At 42.7% G+C, this 20,392-nt stretch overlaps 1 protein-coding gene across 3 annotated transcripts in view; it reads right to left on the reverse strand.

The window, feature by feature from the left end:
* The window catches only part of LOC122749657 (tumor necrosis factor receptor superfamily member 14-like), a 30,282-nt gene extending 11,166 nt beyond the window's left edge, over positions 1-19,116 (reverse strand). For 2 of the 3 annotated variants that reach the window (XM_043996121.1, XM_043996120.1), the window contains exons 1-4: positions 18,841-19,116; positions 11,623-11,721; positions 10,097-10,222; positions 3,707-3,862 (exon numbers count right to left, since the gene is read on the reverse strand). In XM_043996121.1, the coding sequence (XP_043852056.1) occupies positions 3,707-3,862; positions 10,097-10,222; positions 11,623-11,721; positions 18,841-18,967 (508 nt within the window). In that variant the 5' untranslated portion in view covers positions 18,968-19,116. Of the gene's footprint in view, positions 1-3,706; positions 3,863-10,096; positions 10,223-11,622; positions 11,722-18,836 lie in introns of all 3 variants that reach the window. The other variant, XM_043996122.1, reaches the window with a different exon arrangement.
* Between the last annotated feature and the right edge of the window lie 1,276 nt (positions 19,117-20,392).

Raw genomic sequence — 20,392 nt, forward strand, 5'->3', positions numbered from 1 at the left:
TAAATAGTTTCAAAGGAAGTACTCTGAGGTTCCACCTCATACCCATCAGATTGACAAGGCTCACAAAAAAAGGAAAATGGCAAATGCTGGAGGGACTTTGGGATAACAGGCATATTGATGTACTTAGTGCTGGTGGGGCTATGATTTGGTCCAGACATTCTGAAAAATAATTTGGCATTACACCCTATAAGGTATTAAACTGTGCATCCCTTTTGGCCCACTGATGCTACTGCAATTCCTGTACCCGCAAAGTGATCAAAGAAAGAGAAAAAGGACATACACACATATACATACACATACATACATATATACATATATTCATAACCTATCTTTTCTGAAGACAAAGAATTGGAAACTAGGGGTGTGTCCACTGAAATGAAGAGAATCATGAGAACAATTTATAGGACAACAACAACATTGTAAAGAGAAACAATTTAGAAAAACTTCAGAACTCAGATCAATGGAATAACCAACTACAATTCCATGTTTAAATTCTTTTTTTTTTTTTTTAGTGAGGCAATTGGGGTTAAGTGACTTGCCCGGGGTCACACAGCTAGTAAGTGTTAAGTGTCTGAGGCAGAATTTGAACTCAGGTACTCCTGACTCTGGGGCCAGTGCTCTATCCACTGCGCCACCTAGCTGCCCCTAAATTCATTTTTAAACATGCTACCCACCTCCTGACGGACAGGTGATAGACTCAGGGTGACAATGAAGACACATTCTCATGAATGCATGAATGACCAGTGCATGAATGTGCTTTGTTTGACTATATATAAAATTTGCTATAAAGGTTTTTCTTTTTCTCTTTCTTTTCCATTGGGGGAGGAAAGCTGAAAAGGTGAGAAGATAGGTTTTTGTTAATTAAATAAAAATATTCGGGGGGGGGGGCAGCTAGGTGGCACAGTGGATAGAACACTGGCCCTGGAGTCAGGAGTGCCTGAGTTCAAATCCGGCCTCAGACACTTAACACTTACTAGCTGTGTGACCCTGGGCAAGTCACTTAACCCCAATTGCCTCACTAAAAAAAAATCTATTCGGGGGTGGAGCCCAGATGGTGGAGGAAAGGCAGTAATTTGCCTGAGTTCTCCCCAAGATCCCTCCAAATACCTTCAAATAATGCCATAAGACAATTCCTGGAGCAGCAGAACCCACAAAAGACAAGGTGAAATAATTTCCCAGCCAAAGACAACTTAGGTCAGCAGGAAAGGTATATTGTACTGGGGTGAGAGTGAAGCACAGCCCAGCACAGGCTGCTCCAACAGAGACTTGGCTCCAGTCCCAGCAAACCAGGAGCAGACCTTGGGAACCTATGAATTAGCAGCAGCAGCAACTGCTTCTGGAACTCAGTCCACAGACTGTAAGGGGGTTGAACAATTGGCCAGAAGGAGATTACAGGGATCTCTTTGTTAGTACTGAGGTAGGACTCTGTTGTTTTGACCATACTTGGATCCAGGTCAATCTTCAATAGTGGTCCCAGGTAGGGGAGGAGCACAAGCACACAAGAGCTTGCAGCCACAGTAGAGCAGGACTCTTTTCATTGTTCCAGGGCAGAAAAGTAGGTGTGTTGTAGCTTGCAGACCAGAGCACAGGCCAGGAGAGTAGTAAACATACCTCTCCTTAAATCATACCACCTTGGAAGAACTAAAAACTTGCAAATTCCTAGAAGTATCACTGAAAACAGTTGCACTGACCTGGAAAATAGATCCAGGAGAGATAATTTGAAAATTATTGGACTACCTGAAAGCCATGATCAAAAAAAGAGCCTAGGGGCAGCTAGGTGGCGCAGTAGATAAAGCACTGGCCCTGGATTCAGGAGGACCTGAATTCAAATCTGGCCTCAGACACTTAACACTTACTAGCTGTGTGACCCTGGGCAAGTCACTTAACCCCCTTGCCCCACAAAAATTAAAAAAGACAAAAAACAAAAAAAGAGCCTAGACATCATCTTCCAAGAAATAGTCAGGGAAAAATGCCCTAATATTCTAGAACCAGAAGATAAAATAGGAATTGAAAGAATCCACCAATCACCTCCTGAAAGGGAACCTAAAAAGAAACTTCCCAGGAATATTATAGCCAAATTTCAGAGCTCCCAGGTCAAGGAGGAAATATTGCAAGGTGCCAGAAAGAAACAATTCAAGTATTGTGGAGCCACAGTCAAGACAACAGAAGATTTAGCAACTTCTACATTAAAGGATCAGAGGACTTGGAATATGATCCTTTTGAAGCAAGTTTTTCTGACAAAGGCCTCATTTCTCAAACACATAGAGAACTGATTCAAAGGTGTTAAAATAAGAGCCTTTCCCCAATTGATAAATGATCAAAAGATATGAAGAGTTTTCAGATGAAATAATCAAAGCTATCTATAGCCATATGAAAAAACTGCTCTAATTCACTATTGATTAGAGATATGCAAGTCAAAACAATCCTGGATACTACCTCATACCTGTTGGATTGGATAATAGGACAGCAGAGGAAAATGACAAATGTTGTAGGGGATATGGAGAAAATGAGACATTGATGCACTGTTGGTGAAGTAGTGAACTTATTCAAACATTCTGTAGAGCAATTTGGAACTATGGCCAAAGGGTTATAAAACCATGCATATTCTTTGACCTAGTAATACCACTACTAGGTCAGTATCCAAAAAGAAATAAAACCCAAAAAGGTAAAGGACCTATATGTACAAAAAATATTTATGGCAGCCCTTTTCTGGTGCAAAGAATTGAAAGCCATGATTGAGGAGGTGCCCATCAACTGGGGAATGGCTGAACAAACCGTGGGATGAGATTATGATGTAACACTATTGTTCCATCCAGCAGGATGACCTCAGAAAAACCTGGAAAGACTTACATGAGCTGATGCAAAGTGAAATGTACTGTATACAAAGTAACAACAATATTGTAAGATGATCATCTCTGAATGAATTTGCTATTCTCAGCAATGCAATGATCCAAGACAATTCTGAAGGACTTATGAAAAATGTGATCCATCTCCACAGAAAGAACTGAATACAGATTGAAGCATATTTTAAAAAAATTTCTTTTTCTTAATTATTTTGGTCTGTTTTCTTTCACAACCTAATGTGGAAATGTTTGCATAACTACACATGTATAACTTATATTGAATTTTTAAGAGGGGAGTGAATTTGGAACACAGAGTTTGAAAAATGGATGTTAAAATCATTTTTACATGTAATTGGGGGAACATAAAATTCTAAATAAAACTATTAAAATGAAAAAAATTCCTTTAAAAAGACAAAACAATGATTCAGAGTCATTTTTTGCCACCAAAGGACATTCATTGGAGGATGACCCCAGTGGGGAGGTCTTGGTTGATTCTTTCCAGCTCTGCCTAATTCTAGATTTGCCCCAGACTGTCTGAAGTCCACGAAGATAAGACAGAGGGCATGAAACCAGATTTTATTAACATGAAATCATAAAATTCCAACTATAAGAAACCTCAGAGGTCAGGAAAGGGAGGACCAGAGAGCTCAAGTAACCTCAGGATCACACAGTCAGTAAGGACAAAGCTGAGTTTTGAACCTAAGTCCTCTGAAACCAAATCCAACCATCTTCCCACTATACCACAGCTGCCTCCAGTAGCCAAAACTGAGGGAGGACTGGGGATTTCTCAATTTTCCAGTGCAGCAACCTGAAGCAACAATAGTTCTAGGTCCCTGGGGGAGATAGTGATGGAGCAGGCTCACCTCCCAACTTCAAGTATTCACCAGGGTTGCAGACTAGGTTAGGCACACACTTCTGACAGTCATCATCTTTCATGGCAGCGCAGACATAGCCTGTAGCACAGTTACACACAGTGTTGGATATAGGTAAACATTCTTTTCTGGTCACGAAGCCGAGCGCTGAAAGAAAAAGCAAGAGGAAGAAGAAGACATTAGTTTAATTAGTCAATAAATATTTACTCAGGGCAGCTAGGTGGAGCAGTGAATAGAGCACTGGCCCTGAAGTCAGGAGTACCTGAGTTCAAATCCGGCCTCAGACACTTGACACTTACTAGCCGTGTGACCCTGGGCAAGTCACTTAACCCCAATTGCCTCAAACAACAACAACAACAACAACAAAAATATTTACTCACAACCTACTAGGTTCCATGCACACATTACAAAGAAAGTAAAAAGATAGTCCCTGTTTTCAAGGAGCTCATAGTCTAATGGGAGCAATAGCATGCAAACAAGTATGTACAAACAAGGTATGTGCAGGATAAATTGGAGATCATCAACAGAGGAAGGGCAATAGACTTAGCTTTTTTGTTTTGTTTTTATCTATCTATCTATCTATTTATTTATTTATTTTTGCAGGGCAATGAGGGTTAAGTGACTTGCCCAGGGGCACACAGCTATTAAGTGTCAAGTGTCTGAGGCCAGATTTGAACTCAGGTCCTCCTGAATCCAGGGCCGGTGCTTTATCCATTGCAGCGCCACCTAGCTGCCCCTAGCAGCAGCAAAATCTCAAAGGCCTTCTAGTTTGACTCATTTGTAAGCAAGAATGCCTTCTGTGTCACTCACAACCAAAGGTCACATAGTACTAGGAAAGTTCCAGTGAGGGGGCACCCTGAGGTTGCCCATCCAGCTGTGGGCTCCACTGTTGCCCCAGATCCTTTATGGCTGAGGGATCCTGGACAGGTCACTCAGGCCACTCTAAGACTATGAGTTGCATATAAGGTGCCCACATTCCTTGATAGGAGTTTTCTTTGCCTGCCAAGTAAAATCACAGGCCGGGTGTCCCCACCATCACCCCCAAAAAAGAAAAAGAAGCAAAGTACAAAGCACAGTGCTGAGGACAGCTACAAAGGTAGAACAGCCAACACTCTACCTACACAGCCTCATACATCATTCTCCCTTAGTGAAGACAGATCTCTATGTGAGCCCCTACCTCGCCAGAGTTCCTCATAAAATAGTCTTTTAGGCAAAAGTATTTTTGGCCTTCTTACAACGTGGCCATCCCCTCAGAGTTGTGCTTTCTCCAGTAGAGCATGAATGCTTCGCACTTTAGCTCAAAAAAGGACCTCAATGTCTAGTACCTTATCTTGCCAGGAGATCTTCAGAATCTTCCCAAGACATTTCAAATGGAAGCCATGCAGTTTCCTGGCAGGGTGTTGGTAGACTTTCCAGGTTTCACTGACATACAATCATGAGGTCAGCACAACGGCTCTGTACACCTTCAGTTGGGTAGGCGGGCTAATATCTCTTGTCTCCCACTCTTTCCATTGGAGGCCCCCAAACACTGAGCTAGCTCTGGCAATGAATGCATCGACTTCATCATCTATGTGAACATCCCTGGATAGTATACCACCAACGTAAGTGAACTTATCACAGTATTCACAATTTCTCCATTTGCTGTAACCAATGGTTCCATGCATGGATGGTGTGGTGCTGGCTGGTGGAGAACCTGTGTTTTCTTGGTGTTATTTGTTAGGTCAAAATTAGCACAAGCAGCAGAGAATTGATCCACAGTTTGTTGCATCTCAGCTTCAGAGATTGTACTGTGTGCACAATCGTCTGGGAACAAAAAATGATGCACCAATACTCCTTCTATAGTAGTCTCATCTTGTAGCCTTTCCAGGTTAAATAATTTACTCTCATCTACTCTCAGTAGTAGCTGACCTTGGTGCCATGTTCATCCTCGTTGAAGGCAAACATGTTGAAAACATCATGCTAAAAATCATGGGAGAAAGCACACAGCCTTGCTTTACTCCATTGGTGACTGGGAAAATGAGAGAGCATCCAGAACCCAGGCAAGAACCCAGGTATTGTGAAATTGATGTATGGGGCAGCTAGATGGTGCAGTGGATAGAGCACCGGCCCTGGAGTCAGGAGTACCTGAGTTCAAATCCAGCCTCAAACACTTAACACTTACTAGCTGTGTGACCCTGGGCAAGTCACTTAACCCCAATTGCCTCACTAAAAAAAAAAAAGAAAGAAAGAAATTGATGTATGATATTGATGAACTTCTTCAAGGCAACCAAATTCGGCATAATTTTCCTTTGACAATATCAAAGGCCTTGGTCAGATGGATGAACTTTGCGTACAGATCTCTGTTCTGCTTCTACCATTTCTCCTGGGGTCATTGGGAAGCCCTTTCTGAAGCCACACTTGTTTTCAGGTAGATGACCATCTTCCAGGTACCAAGCACTGTGCTAAGAGCTTTACAAATATTATCTCATTTGATCTACACAACAACTCTGGGAGGGAAGTGCTATTGAGGTAACTGAGGCAGACCAAGGGTAAGTGATGCCCAAGGGCATACAGCTAGAAGCATCTGAGATTGGATTTGAATTCGGGTCTTCCTGACTCCAGACCCAGCACTCTATCCACTTTATCACTTAGCTACTAGAGTCTACATCTCTCAGCCAGGTATATTGAGAATACATTTAGAGCTGGAAGGAACCCGATTTATTATTGCATCCAAGCCTCTCATTTTAAACATAAGCAGATGGAAGCCCTAAAAGGTTAGTTACCTTCTCCTGATTTTCCTTAATGCTGGTGCCTCCCCCTGAGATGATCTCCAGTTTATCTTGCCTATATCATGTTTACACAGAGTTGTTTCATGTTCTCTCCCCCATCAGACTGTGAGCTTCTCAAGGTCCTCTCTTGGTGTCCCCAGCACTAAGCATGGTGTTGACACATAGTAGGTACTTAATGAATATTTATTGACTGGCTTGCCCAACATTATACAAACAGTAAATAGCAGAGCTAGGATTTGAACTCAGGTTCCCTGACTTCTTGTCTAGGTCTCTTGCAACTATATCACCTGGTGTCAATATTGAGGGTGAAAACCTTTTCATGGGCAGCTAGGTGGCACAGTGGATAAAACATCGGCCCTGGATTCAGGAGGACCTGAGTTCAAATCTGGCCTCAGACACTTGACACTTACTAGCTGTGTGACCCTGAGCAAGTCACTTAACCCCAATTGCCTCACCCCCCCCCAAAAAAAATTAAAAATAAATAATGGAAAAAAAGAAAACCTTTTCAAACTCTTAAAAAGGGATGTGTCTGGGGCAGTTAGGTGGCACAGTGGATAGAGCACCGGCCCTGGAGTCAGGAGTACCTGAGTTCAAATCCGGCCTCAGACACTTAATACTTACTAGCTATGTGACCCTGGGCAAGTCACTTAACCCCGATTGCCTCACTAAAAAAAAAAAGGGATGTGTCTGAGACTGAAGGAGGGAAAGATGTGAGCAAGTGCATAACTTGCAGTCATAGGACCCAAGTTCAAGGCCAAGCTATGCTATTGGCTGCCTTGTGACCTTGGACAAGTCACAACTTCTCTGGGGTCAGTTTCTTCAGTAAAATGAGGGTCCTGGATGAGATGACTTGTATGGTCCTTCCTAACTCTGGGTCTATTTATTATCTTGCGATCCATAGGGGCTAGGGAGGGGAGAGACCCTGAGGGGAGCAGGTGGACAGTCCCTGGGGGTAGAAGGAAAGGGAAAAGGGGAGATCTGACTTGCTTAAGAAGATTTCCCAGTTATGCAAAACAGCTCCATCACCCAGCACTCACCTGCCTTCCCTCTGCCTCATCAGCCCGCCCCCCAAAGAGGGATACATACCCCCTCCCCAGCTTGATGTAGACCCACCTGGGCTTCAGGGGGAACGTGGGGTAGGGTCATGAGCACACATGCCCTTTGTTCTTGAAAAGTATCACTATAGGTGAAAATTCACCTTTAGAAATTCATTCCTTTGGGTGAATAAGAACCTACTTTTAATTCTTTTTTTGTGAGGCAATTGGGGTTAAGTGACTTGCCCAGGGTCACACAGCTAGTAACTGTTAAGTGTCTGAAACTGGATTTGAACTCAGGTCCTCTGGACTCCAGGGCCAGTGCTCTATCCACTGTGCCACCTAGCTGCCCCTTAATTCTTAAAAATAATAACAATAATAATCAACATTTTAATTTAAACTTTTGACTTCCAAATCTTATCCTTTCTTCCTTTCTCCCCTCACCCCTGCCCAAGGCTGTAAGCAATCAGATATAAATTATACATGTGCAATTATATAAAACATTGTCATATTAGTCATTTGGTATAAGAAAACTTGAATAAAAGAAACAGAAAATGAAAGAAAGTAAAAAATGACGCGCTTCATTCTGTATTCAATTAATATCAGTTCTTTCTTTGGAGGTGGATACGTTTTATCATTAGTTCTTTGGAATTTTCTTGGATCCTTGTATTGCTGAGAATAGAGAAGTCATTCACAATTTTTCATCAAACAATATTGCTGTCTCTGTGTGCAACGTTCTCCTGGTTCTGCTCACTTCACTATACATCAGTTGATACAAGTCTTTCCAAGCTTTTTTGAAATCATCCTGCTTGTCCTTTCTTTTTTTTTTGGGGGGGGGGGGGTTGGTTGTTTTTTTTTTGCGGGGCAATGGGGGTTAAGTGACTTGCCCAGGGTCACACAGCTGGTAAGTGTCTAGTGTCTGAGGCCGGATTTGAACCCAGGTCCTCCTGAATCCAGGGCCGGTGCTTTATCCACTGCGCCACCTAGCTGCCCCTGCTTGTCCTTTCTTATAGCACAATAATATTCCATTACAGTCATGTAACCTCAGGTTGTTTAGTCACTCCCCAATTGATGGGCATTCCTTTGATGTTCAATTCTTAGCCACCACAAAACGAACTGCTAGAAAAATTTTTGTACAAATAGGTCTTTTTCTCTTTAGGGGGATGTCTTTGGGGTATAAACCCAGCTGTGGTATTGCTGGATCAAAGGGTATGCACACAAGAACCTCCTTTTTAAACACTCTAGGAAAGGGCACATTAGTAGGCATCCACAATATAGTGTGGATTAATTGCTTAGCATAATTCCTCCCTGGCAGGCAACTGAGGGCAGGTGAATCATCCAAAGGAAGCAAAAAGATGGTGAGGTGATTTGAAATGCTAGAACACTGCAGGAGAAGTCAAGCCTAGCTGGCGGTTATAGGGAGAGGTTTGGGGCAGTCAGGAGGAAACACCTATGGCCAGAGATCAAGTAGGTGTAGATGGGCACATTTAAGGAGCTGGCAGGGCCCTAGGGACTACCTCAGCCTCTTTCACAGGTTCCTGAGGACCAGCTCTGCTGATGATCCTCTTCAGAATCCTAGACAATTAAAAAATTTTAATTTAATTTCATTTATTTGGGGGGGCAGGGCAATGAGGGTTAAGTGACTTGCCCAGGGTCACACAGCTAGTAAGGGTCAAGCGTCTGAGGCTGGATTTGAACTCAGGTCTTCCTGAATCCAGGGCTGGTGCTTTATCCACTGTGCCACCTAGCTGCCCCAGAATCCTAGACATTTTAAGTACTCTGTTCTAAGGTCCCTTCCAGCTTGGATAGTCTATGTTCTAAGGTTGTATGAGAGAGTATGAATAAACTATCTTGGGGTAGCTAGGTGGCACAGTGGATAGAGCACCGGGCCTGGATTCAGAAGGACATGAGTTCAAATCTGGCCTCAGACACTTGACACTTTTTTTTTTTTTTGGTGGGGCAATGAGGGGTAAGTGACTTGCCCAGGGTCACACAGCCAGTAAGTGTCAAATGTCTGAGGCCGGATTTGAACTCAAGTTCTCCTGAATCCAGGGCCGGTGTTTTATCCACTATGCCACCTAGCTGCCCTGACACTTGACACTTACTAGCTGTGTGACCCTGGGCAAGTCATTTAACCCCAATTGCCTCACCAAAAAAACCCAAAAAACAAAACAAAAAAAACCCCTATCTTGGGTTTCCTAGGTGGGAAATCCCATGCCCCAGAACCTTAGGAACTAACCCAAGCCCATCATGTTGTAGATAGGCAAACTGAGGTCCAAAGAATGGACATGATTTGTCCAAGGTCACAGAAGGAAAAGTCCTAGATGGAACCCAGGTTTCCCAACACCTAGCAGAGCACTCTCCTGTCTCTCTTCCTAACCTAGTCCAGCTCCTGCTCCCTGGGTTGTCGACTTCCCCTTACCCCATCTTGTCTGGGTAGGTCCAAGACTGATGACTTTCTCTGGACCCGACTCCCCCTTTTCCAGGGAAACTAGAGGACTTGGGTCAGAGCCCAGTGGAGGGTGGACTTTGGGTTAGATCCAGGATCCTGGCTGACCCCAAGGCCCTGAAGAGCTTACCATGGTCACAGACTTTACACTGGTGACACTTCTTCAGGACATTCTCCTGTGCTGTGTAGGTCCTGGGATCACAAGGCAAACAGGTGGTGTTTTTTGTTGCACTGCATGGTTCATACACCTTCTCACCTAATGGTATCAGAGTCAGCATCAAGAACAATGCACAAGATCCCTTCCTGCAGAAGCTCTTCCACTCCAGCCCCCTATCCCCCAGAACCACCCTGATGCCACCATACACACACCGTAGGCCAGACCCAGGAAGCTACCAAGGCCACCTATGAAACTTAGGATGGTTTACTATGGTTTAGTATAAGAATTAGGATGGTGCACATCCACACCCCAAACCATGGAGCCATAGGACCCAGACTGTCTAAACTGCAAGGGACCTCAGAACAAGAACTTAGAACGATGGAATTAAAAGAACTCCAGGACAGAGAGTGTCAGAGCTAGGAAGACAACTTCAGAACACAGAATGTTAGAGGTCACCTAGTCCTATCCCCTTGTTTTATAGATAAGAAAACTAAATCACTGGGCTAAGGTCACACAGGTAGTGAGTGGGAGGGCTAAGAGTCAAATTGGTCCCTAAGATCCCATCCCACAGTGACGGGCACTAAATTTAGGACAAGAGACATTCAGCCAATTAGGCCCTATCTGGGAAGTGATGGTCACTGCCATGGGAGGAACTGGGAAAACACAAGGTGGCAGGGGCAGGGGGAGAGTGGATTGGTGGGGAGTGAAGGGGAACCAATTCAGAGGCTCTTGTCCAGGTGAGAACTAATAAGACCTTGAACTAGGAAGGAGCTTGTATGGGATCACTTTATGAAAGGTGTTGTTGGAGATAACACGGACAGGACTTGGCAACTGATTGAGTAGCTATGGAGCTGGGAGAGTAAGGGAGAGGGAAGAATTGAGGGTGTCTCTAAGTGAATGGATGTCAAAGATGTCATGGATATGACATCCCCAAATGATGGGATAAGCCCTTGACAGGAATGGGGGATTACGATGAGTTGAGTGGAATGAGTGCTCTAGATAAAGACAACAGGTCTCTCCAGCAATCAGTACTTGCTGAGTAAGTGTCCTGTGCCCATCTGGCTCTGAAGCCCATGGAGAAGGCAGAGGAAATAAGGGATATGCCCTGGGGGACTTCTCTCCTTCCCCCTCTTACCTCAATGACCACCCAGTTGTCCTCCTTCCAACCCAGATAGTCCTGCCCCTTAAAGCCTTAGATGACCTAACTCTAGAGTTTCCCTGAAAGAGGCATTCCATTAAAGCCTGCTGACTGAATAAATTCATCCTGTCCAACAAGAATAGCTGCCTTATAAGGTAGTGAGCATTCCATTCCCTAAAGTATTCAAGAAGAGATTCCTATGTTGGGAAAGTGATTGGGCCAGATGCCCCTCCATGGTCCCTATAAGCTCTGAGATTCTATTTTTCTGGAATTCAAATGGATACAGGAAGAAAGGAAGAGAGCCTGGAACAGGCAGGCATTTACCAGAGTAAGAGTGATTTGTCCCAGCTCTTTTACCTACCTGCAGAACAAGGGGAGCAGCACCGCCCATTCACATCATCCTTTCCGGTCTCACACTCCAGCGCCAACTTGACAGGGATGAAGAGAGTAATCATGACACCTGGGGCAAAGAATACAGGAAGTAATGAGGGCACAGGAGAGAACAGGGTCCTGGGTGTCACGGAGGCTGGGCCCTCATCTTTATCCTGTCACTCACTGGCTGGACGACCTGGGGACACCCATTTACCCTCTTGGGGCCTCAGTTTCCCCATCCATAAAATGAGAGGGTTGAGAGATGTAATGAATGTAATTACAATGCAATGAAGAAAGCACAGGAATGGGAGCCAGAAGACTGCAGTTGGAATCCTGCCCCAGGCGTTTACTAACTATGCTATCCTGGACAAGTAATATAACCTTTCTTGGTCTCAGTTTCCTTATCTGTAAAATAAGGAGATTGGATTTGAAGGCCTCCAAGATCCCTTCTACCTCTAGACCTGGGGTCCTGTGGTTTAATCCCTAAAAGAGAGAATTTAACCAGTCTATAACTTCAAAAAGCAGGAACTGGGGAAGACTGGGGAGGAGGAGTAAGGATGGACAGTAGGAGGATGTAGGAGAGAGGGGCATGGATACAGATATGATAGAATCTTAATCGTGATTAATTCACACTTAATGTAGCACTTTCAAGGTTTCCAAAGAGCTTTGCACACTTATCAATGGAGTCTTTCCACAACTCTGTGAAGGAGGTTTTACAAGTAGGGAAACCAAGGCTGGAAGTTTCACCCAATAAATGTATGAGAAAGGATTCAAATTCAGGTCTTCCTGACTCCAGGGACAGGACTCCATGCACTCTGCCCTGCTCCAACTGATATTGTAGGATTGCCTGATCAGAATCAGGTCATAAAGAAGGTACAAGGTACCTTCATTCTTTTTTTAAAAATTTTAATTAATAAAGTATTTTATTTTTTCCCATTACATGTAAAGATAGTTTTCAACTTTTGTTTATACAAGCTTTCCAATTTCAGATTTTTCTCCCTCCCTCCCCTCCCTCCCCCCCTCCCCTAGACAGCAGGTAATCTGATATAGGTTATATATATATATATAATAACACATAATAACATTAAACATATTTCTGCATTAGTCATGTTATAAGAGAAAAATCAGAGCAATGACAAAAAACCTCAAAATAGAAAAACAACAGCACCAAAAACAAAAGAAATAGTACAGTTCATTCAGCATCTATACTCCACAGTTCTTTTTTTTTTCCCTCTGGATTTGGAGATCTTCTTCTATCATGAGTTCCCTGGAACTCTTCTGTACCATTGCATTGGTGAGAAGAATATAATCCATCACAGTAGATCAACACTCAATGTTGATGATACTGTGTACAATGTTCTTCTGGTTCTGGTCATCTCACTAATCATCAGCCCACGCAAGACCCTCCAGGTTTCTCTGAACTCCTCCTGCTCATCGTTTCTTACAGCACAATAGTATTCCATTGTATTCATATACCACAACTTGTCCAGCCATTCCCCAATTGATGGGCATCCCCATAACTTCCAATTCCTTGCCACCATGTACAGAGCAGCTATAATTTTTTTTTTTTGGCGGGGCAATGGGGGTTAAGTGACTTGCCCAGGGTCACACAGCTAGTAAATGTTAAGTGTCTGAGGCTGGATTTTAACTCAGGTACTCCTGAATCCAGGGCCAGCGCTTTAACCACTGTGCCATCTAGCTGCCCCCTATAAATATTTTTAAGGTACCTTCATTCTTGAAGAGGACTGTGACATCGGGAGGTGATGTCATGAGATTCACTGAATTGGATTTAAGTGAGGCAGGGCTGTGCAAGGTCATCAGCCTCACTCTATCCTCCTGAACATCTGGGTCCAGTGGCAAGATATACATCAGGAAGACTGGAGATGGCCCCAGATGCAATGGGAGACCTTGGCCTATTGTCCTCCTCTGTGTTTATGCTTTGATTTTCCCTGTCACCATAGTAACTGTCAATAGTCAAGCTTCTTCCCATTTTTTTTTTTGGTTTGGTTTGGTTTTGGGGTTTTTTTTGCTATTTTTGTGCCCTGATATTTTTATTTGAGTTGGGCTCTCTTCCTAAACTGTTCCAGGGTTTGTGCTGAGGCTCTGAGTCTTAATGGTGGTTTTCACTGGGCTTCAGGGCTTAGCTGCTTACTTTCTGGTGTTGCTAAGTTAACAAAGTCAGGAGCCAAGATGGCGGAGAATAGCCAGCATGTTGCTTGAGCTCTCCTTCTGTTCCCTCAAAAAGAACATTAAATCAAGCCTCTGGACGGATTCTGAAACTACATAACCTGCAAAGAGACAGAAAGACACAGTCTTCCAACCAGAGATAATTTAGAAGAAGACTTCAGGAAAGGTCGGTCTCACTTGGGGAAAAGGGAGGCGCAGCACGGAGGGGGTCGGGGCAAGTCAGCAGGAAGCTGTGGGCCACAGCCGAGCAACTGAGGACCCTTGATCCTGGCTCAACAAGTTGGTGGCACAGCAAGCCAGTGGCAAAACCCACCTGCACCAGCCGAGAAGTCAGGTTGCCAGCTGGAGGGCCACCCACAGGACAGGCACAACCAGGCCTACTGATCCCAGTGCACAGCCAGCAAGCCCAGGGCAGTGAGAAATCCACAAGCCATAGAGTCCTCAGTGTAGAAAGCCATTGACACAACCCCTATACCCCAGCACAAGAAGCTTGAAACAGGGACCCTGGTGCCCTGCAGACCTCAACTTAAAAAAAAAATAAGCTGCAATATGAGTAAGAAACAAAAAAGGGCTCTCACCATTGAGAGCTTTTGTATCAACAGGGAAGAGGCAAACACAAACTCAGATGAAGACAATACTCTCAAATTGCCTACATGTAAAGCCTCAAGAGGGAAGATGAATTGGTCTCAAGACAAAAAAGCCTTCTTGGAAGAGCTCAAAAAGGATTTTAAAAATCAATTGAGGGGCAGCTAGGTGGCGCAGTGGATAGAGCACCGGCCCTGGAGTCAGGAGTACCTGAGTTCAAATCTGGCCTCAGACATTTAACACTTACTAGTTGTGTGACCCTGGGCAAGTCACTTAACCCCAATTGCCTCACTTAAAAAAAAAATCAATTGAGGGGGCAGCTAGGTGGCGCAGTGGATAAAGCACCGGCCCTGGATTCAGGAGGACCTGAGTTCAAATCCGGCCTCAGACACTTGACACTTACTAGCTGTGTGACTCTGGGCAAGTCACTTAACCCTCATTGCCCTGCAAAAATAAACTTAAATTAAAATCAATTGAGAGAAATGGGGAGAGAAATGAAAGCAACACAAGAAAATTATGAAAAAAGAATCAGCAGCTTGGAAAAGGAAGCACAAAGATTGACTGAAGAAAACAATTCCTTAAAAAATTCATTTGGCCAAATGGAAAAAAAGTGCATAATCTTACTGAAGAAAACAATGCCTTAAAAATTAAAAGTGGACAGTTGGAAGATAATGACTTGATGAGACACCAGGAATCAGTCAATCAGAATCAAAAGAATGAAAAAATAGAAGAAAATGTGAAATACCTCATTGGAAAGACAACTGACCTGGAAAACAGATCCAGGAGAGACAATTTGAGAATCATTGGACTGTAGGGGCAGGTAGATGGCAGAGTAAATAAAGCACCAGTCTTGGATCCAGGAGGGCCTGAGTTCAAATCTGACCTCAGACACTTGACACTTACTACCTGTGTGACCCTGGGCAAGTCACTCAACCCTCATTGCCCTGCAAAAACAAAAAAAAAGAAGGAGAATAATTGGACTGCCTGAAAGCCATGATCAGAAAAAGAGTCTAGACACCATATTCCAGAAAATTATTAAGGACAACTGCCCTGATATTATAGAATCAGAGGATAAAATTATCATTGAAAGAATCCACTGATCACCTCCTGAAAGAGATCCCAAAAGGAAAACTTCAAGGAATATTGTAGCCAAATTCCAGAATTATCAGGTGAAGGAGAAAATACTCCAAGCAGCCAGAAAGAAGCAATTTTTTTTTTTTTTGGTGAGGCAATTGGGGTTAAGTGACTTGCCCAGGGTCACACAGCTAGTAATTATTAAGTGTCTGAGGCCAGATTTGAACTCAGGTCCTCCTGAATCCAGGACCGGTGCTCTATCCACTGCGCCACCTAGCTGCCCCCAGAAAGAAGCAATTTAAATATCATGGAGCCACAGTCAGGATTGCTCAGGACCTGGCAGCTTCAACATTAAAGGATCACAAGGCTTGGAATATGATATTCTGGAAGGCAAAGGAGCTTGGATTGCAGCCAAGAATCTATTACCCAGCAAAACTGATTGTTCTCTTTCAGGGGAAAAGATGGACACTCAATGAAATTGGGTACTTTCAAGGTTTCCTGATGAAAAGACCAGAACTGAATAGAAAATTCGATCTTAACATACAAGACTCAAGAGAAGTTTAAAAAGGTAAACGGGGGAAAAAGTTATTCAATAAGGTTAAAGTGTTTACATCCCTACACGGGAAGATAATACTTATAATCTTGAGAACTGAAAAGTATTTGGGCAGACAGAAGGATTATACACAGAGGGTATAAATATAAACTATTTTTGATGTGATTTTTTAAAGAAAAATTTTTAAAGAAAATTAAGGGGTTAAAAGGGAGTTTATGGGGAGAAGAGGAAAGGGGAGGTGGAATGGGGTGAATTACATCATATGAGGAGGTGCAAAAAATCTATTACAATAGAGGGAAAGAAGGGAGGGGTGAACATTGTTTCAACTCTACTCTCACTAGATTTGATTCAAAGAGGGAATAACATATATGTTCATTTGGATAAAGAAACTTATCTTATTCTTTAGGGAAGTAAAAGGGTAAGGGGAAAGGAGGGGACTGATAGAAGGGAGGGCAAAAGCAAGGGAGAAAAGGGTAAAGAAAAGGGAGGGGGTGATAAAAAGGGAGGGCAGATTGGGGGAGGAAGGGGTAAGAAGCAAAACGTTGGTGAGGAGGAATAGGGTGAAAGAAGGGGGGTAAGTACAAAGGGGATAAATAGAATGAAGGGGAATAGACAGTAATAATAACTGTGAATGCGAATGGGATGAACTCTGCTATAAAACAGAAGCGAATTGCAGAGTGGATTAAAAACCAGAATCCTACAATATGCTGTTTACAAGAAACACATTTGAAGCAGAGAGATACACACAGAGTAAAGGTAAAAGGCTGGAGCAGAATATATTATGCTTCAGCTAAAGTCAAAAGACCAGGAGTAGCAATCCTTATCTCAGACAAAGCAAAAGCAAAAATAGATCTAATTAAAATAGATAAGGAAGGAAACTACATCTTGCTAAAAGGTACTATAGATAATGAAGTAATATCAATATTAAACATGTATGCGCCAAGTGGTATAGCATCCAAATTCTTAGAGAAGTTAAATGGGTTACAATAGGAAATAGACTAATACTATACTAGTGGGGGGGTCTGAATCTTCCCCTCTCAGAATTAGATAAATCTAGCCACAAAATAAATAAGAAAGAAGTGAAAGAGGTGAATAGAATACTAGAAAAGTTAGACATGATAGATGTCTGGAGAAAATTGAATGGGGATAGAAAGGAATATACCTTTTTCTCAGCAGTACATGGCACATTTTCAAAAATTGACCATGTATTAGGCACAAAAACATCATAGTCAAATGTAGAAAAGCAGAAATAGTAAATGCATCCTTCTCAGATCATGATGCAATAAAAATTACATGTAATAAAGAACCATGGAAAGGTAGACTGAAAATCAATTGGAAACTAAATAATTTCATTCTAAAGAATGAGTGGGTCAAACAACAAATCATAGAAACAATCAATAACTTTATCCAAGAGAATAACAATAATGAGACAACATACCAAAATCTATGGGATGCAGCCAAAGTAGTGCTTAGGGGAAAGTTTATAGCTCTAACTGCTTACATGAATAAAAAAGAGAAAGAGGAGATCAATGAATTGGGCATGCAACTTAAAAAGCTAGAAAAAGAACAAATTAGAAATCCCCAATTAAATACTAAATTAGAAATCCTGAAAATTAAAGGAGAAAGTAATAATATTGAAAGCAAGAAAACTATAGAATTAATCAATAAAACTAAGAGCTGATTTTATGAAAAAAAAAAACCCAAAAAATAGATTAAATTGGTTAATTTGATTTTAAAAAAAGAAAGAAGAAAACCAAATTACCAGTATCAAAAATGAAAGGGGTGATTTTACCACCAATGAAGTGGACATTAAAGCAATAATTAGAAACTATTTTGCCCAACTGTATGCCTATAAATTTGACAATCTAAATGAAATGGATAAATATTTACAAAAATACAAACTGCCCAGGTTAACTGGAGAGGAAATAAAATCCTTAAATAAACCCATATTAGAAAAAGAAATTGAACAAGTCATTAATGAACTCCCTAAGAAAAAATCCCCAGGGCCAGATGGGTTTACAGGTGAATTCTACCAAGCATTAAAAGTTAAGTCTTGGGCAGCTAGATGGCGCAGTGGATAGAGCACCGGCCCTGGAGTCAGGAGTACCTGAGTTCAAATTCGGCCTCAGACACTTAACACTCACTAGCTGTGTGACCCTGGGCAAGTCACTTAACCCCAATTGCCTCACTTTAAAAAAAAAAAAAAGTTAAGTCTTTCTGGTGGCTGGCCCTGGAGGAGTGATCTTGTTCTTGGACTGCCCCGGGATGGTACCTTGCTGCTGAGTTTCTCTGTTAGCAGGGCCCTAGAGGAGTAATTTTCTTTCCAACATGCCTGTGTATGTGTGTGTGTGTGTGTGTGTGTGTGTGTGTGTGTGTGTGTTTAGGCAGGGCTTCACTACTCGTCAGCAGTGGGGTCAAAGCCTCCCTGGTGGTCTGTGCTAGCTGTGGGGTGCCTGGTGAGGGTCCCTGCCATGCTGCCCAGACTGCTCACCTGCCCAGGGAGCTGCTGGTTTGCAGGTGGGTGGGGCCTCAGAGCCCCACTTCACGCCCCTGCTTCTACTGCTCCTGGACCTCACCTCCCTCTCCCCCAGGTAAGACAGACTTTTTCTGCGGGCTGGTAGGTTGTTTCCCTGCTCCTGGGACGATTCAGATGTAGGTTTGGAGGAGAAATCTGGGAGAGTTTCAGTGGATTGCTTCCTCCCTCTGCCGTTTTGGCACAGGAAGTAGCAGCAAGAAGTAATCTCAGGGTGGGGGCCGGAGGACAGGCAATCCCTGTCCAGCTGCCCCCAGTTTTGGATTCTTACCAACAAGGAGATTCTGATTCCCATCTCTGTCGATCGCCATATCCCCAGCACCGGAGAAGGTGACGCCTGGAGCAGCACGCCCGCAGCAACAGCAGCAGCATAGTCGCTGGGCGGCGCCTGCGATGACGCATTCTGTCCTGTTCTTTGAGCAAGATTTTCAGACAGCAAGAAAATAAAACTTTTCTTTAATCACAATATGTCGACAGACAAAATGAAGCCCGCTCAAAAATGAATGATGGTTACCAGCCCAAGCCATGTTCACAATGTGCAAATCATAATGAATTTGTAAGACTTCAGTTGCCGAGAGGAAGTGAGGAAAGACCCCTCTTATCCAACGGAATTTACCAGCATCACAGGAACGGTCAATCTCACTGAGGTAGAAGGGGATTGCGGCCAGTGCACAATACTCTATCCATCAACCAGATCCCTTCCCCATCAATCACAAAGACTTATAACCTAAGTACCCATTCCTATCAAAAAACACTAGAGAACATAGGAATAGATGGAGCCGTGAAAATGATTATTAATAATGAATATCTTAGGGAGATTCAGAGACTCTCCCCTTTTTCTAAATTCCTCATTTTAATATAAATATTACTTCATTGTCTATGGTACCTTTTAGCAAGATGGAGTTTCCTTCCTTATCTCTTTTTTTCCCCTTATCTCTTTTAATTAGAACTATTTTTGCTTTTGCTTTGTTTGAGATCAGTATTGCTACCCCTGCTTTTTTTTTTTTTTTTACTTCAGGTGAAGCATAATATATGCTGCTCCAAACCTTTACCTTTATTCTTTGTGTATCTCTCTGCTTCAAATTTGTTTCTTGTAAAGAACATAACCCACTCTACTAGTCACTTCTGCTTTATGGGAGAGATAATCCCATTCACAGTTATATTACTTGTGTATATCCCTCCATCCTTTTTTCCCTCTTGTTTATATTTTTCTTTTTCCTTTTATCCTGTTCCTCCTCACCAGTGTTTTGCTTCTGACCACTGCCTCCTTCAATCTGCACCCCCTTTCATCGTCCCCCTCCCTTTTCTTTCCCCTTTCCTCTCCTACTTCTCTGCTTCTTTCTATCAATGCGCTCCCTTTTCCCCTTCCCCTTCTCTATATGGTAAGGTAAATTTATTTATCCAGATGAGTGTATATGTTATTCCTTTTTTGAGCCAAATCTGATGAGAGTAAGGTAGAAATAATGCTTACCCTTCCCTTCTTTCCCTCTATTGTAATAGGTCTTTTGTGCCTCTTCATGTGATGTAATCTACACCATTCCACCTCCCCATTTCTCTTCTCCCCATATACTCCTTTTTTCATCCCTTAATTTTTTTTCTGCATTAGTCATGTTATAAGAGAAGAATCAGCAAAAAAGGAAAAACCTCAAAAAAGAAAAAACAACAACACCAAAACCAAAAGAAATAGTATGGTTCAATCCACATCCATATTCCACAGTTCTTTTTTTTTTCTTTTCTGGATTTGGAGAGCATTTTCCACCATGAGTCCTTTGGAATTTTCTTGTACGGTTGTATTGGTGAGAAGAATCAAGTCTATCACAGTTGATC

This window comes from Dromiciops gliroides, chromosome 3, assembly GCF_019393635.1.
Source record: "Dromiciops gliroides isolate mDroGli1 chromosome 3, mDroGli1.pri, whole genome shotgun sequence".
NCBI lineage: Eukaryota > Metazoa > Chordata > Mammalia > Microbiotheria > Microbiotheriidae > Dromiciops > Dromiciops gliroides.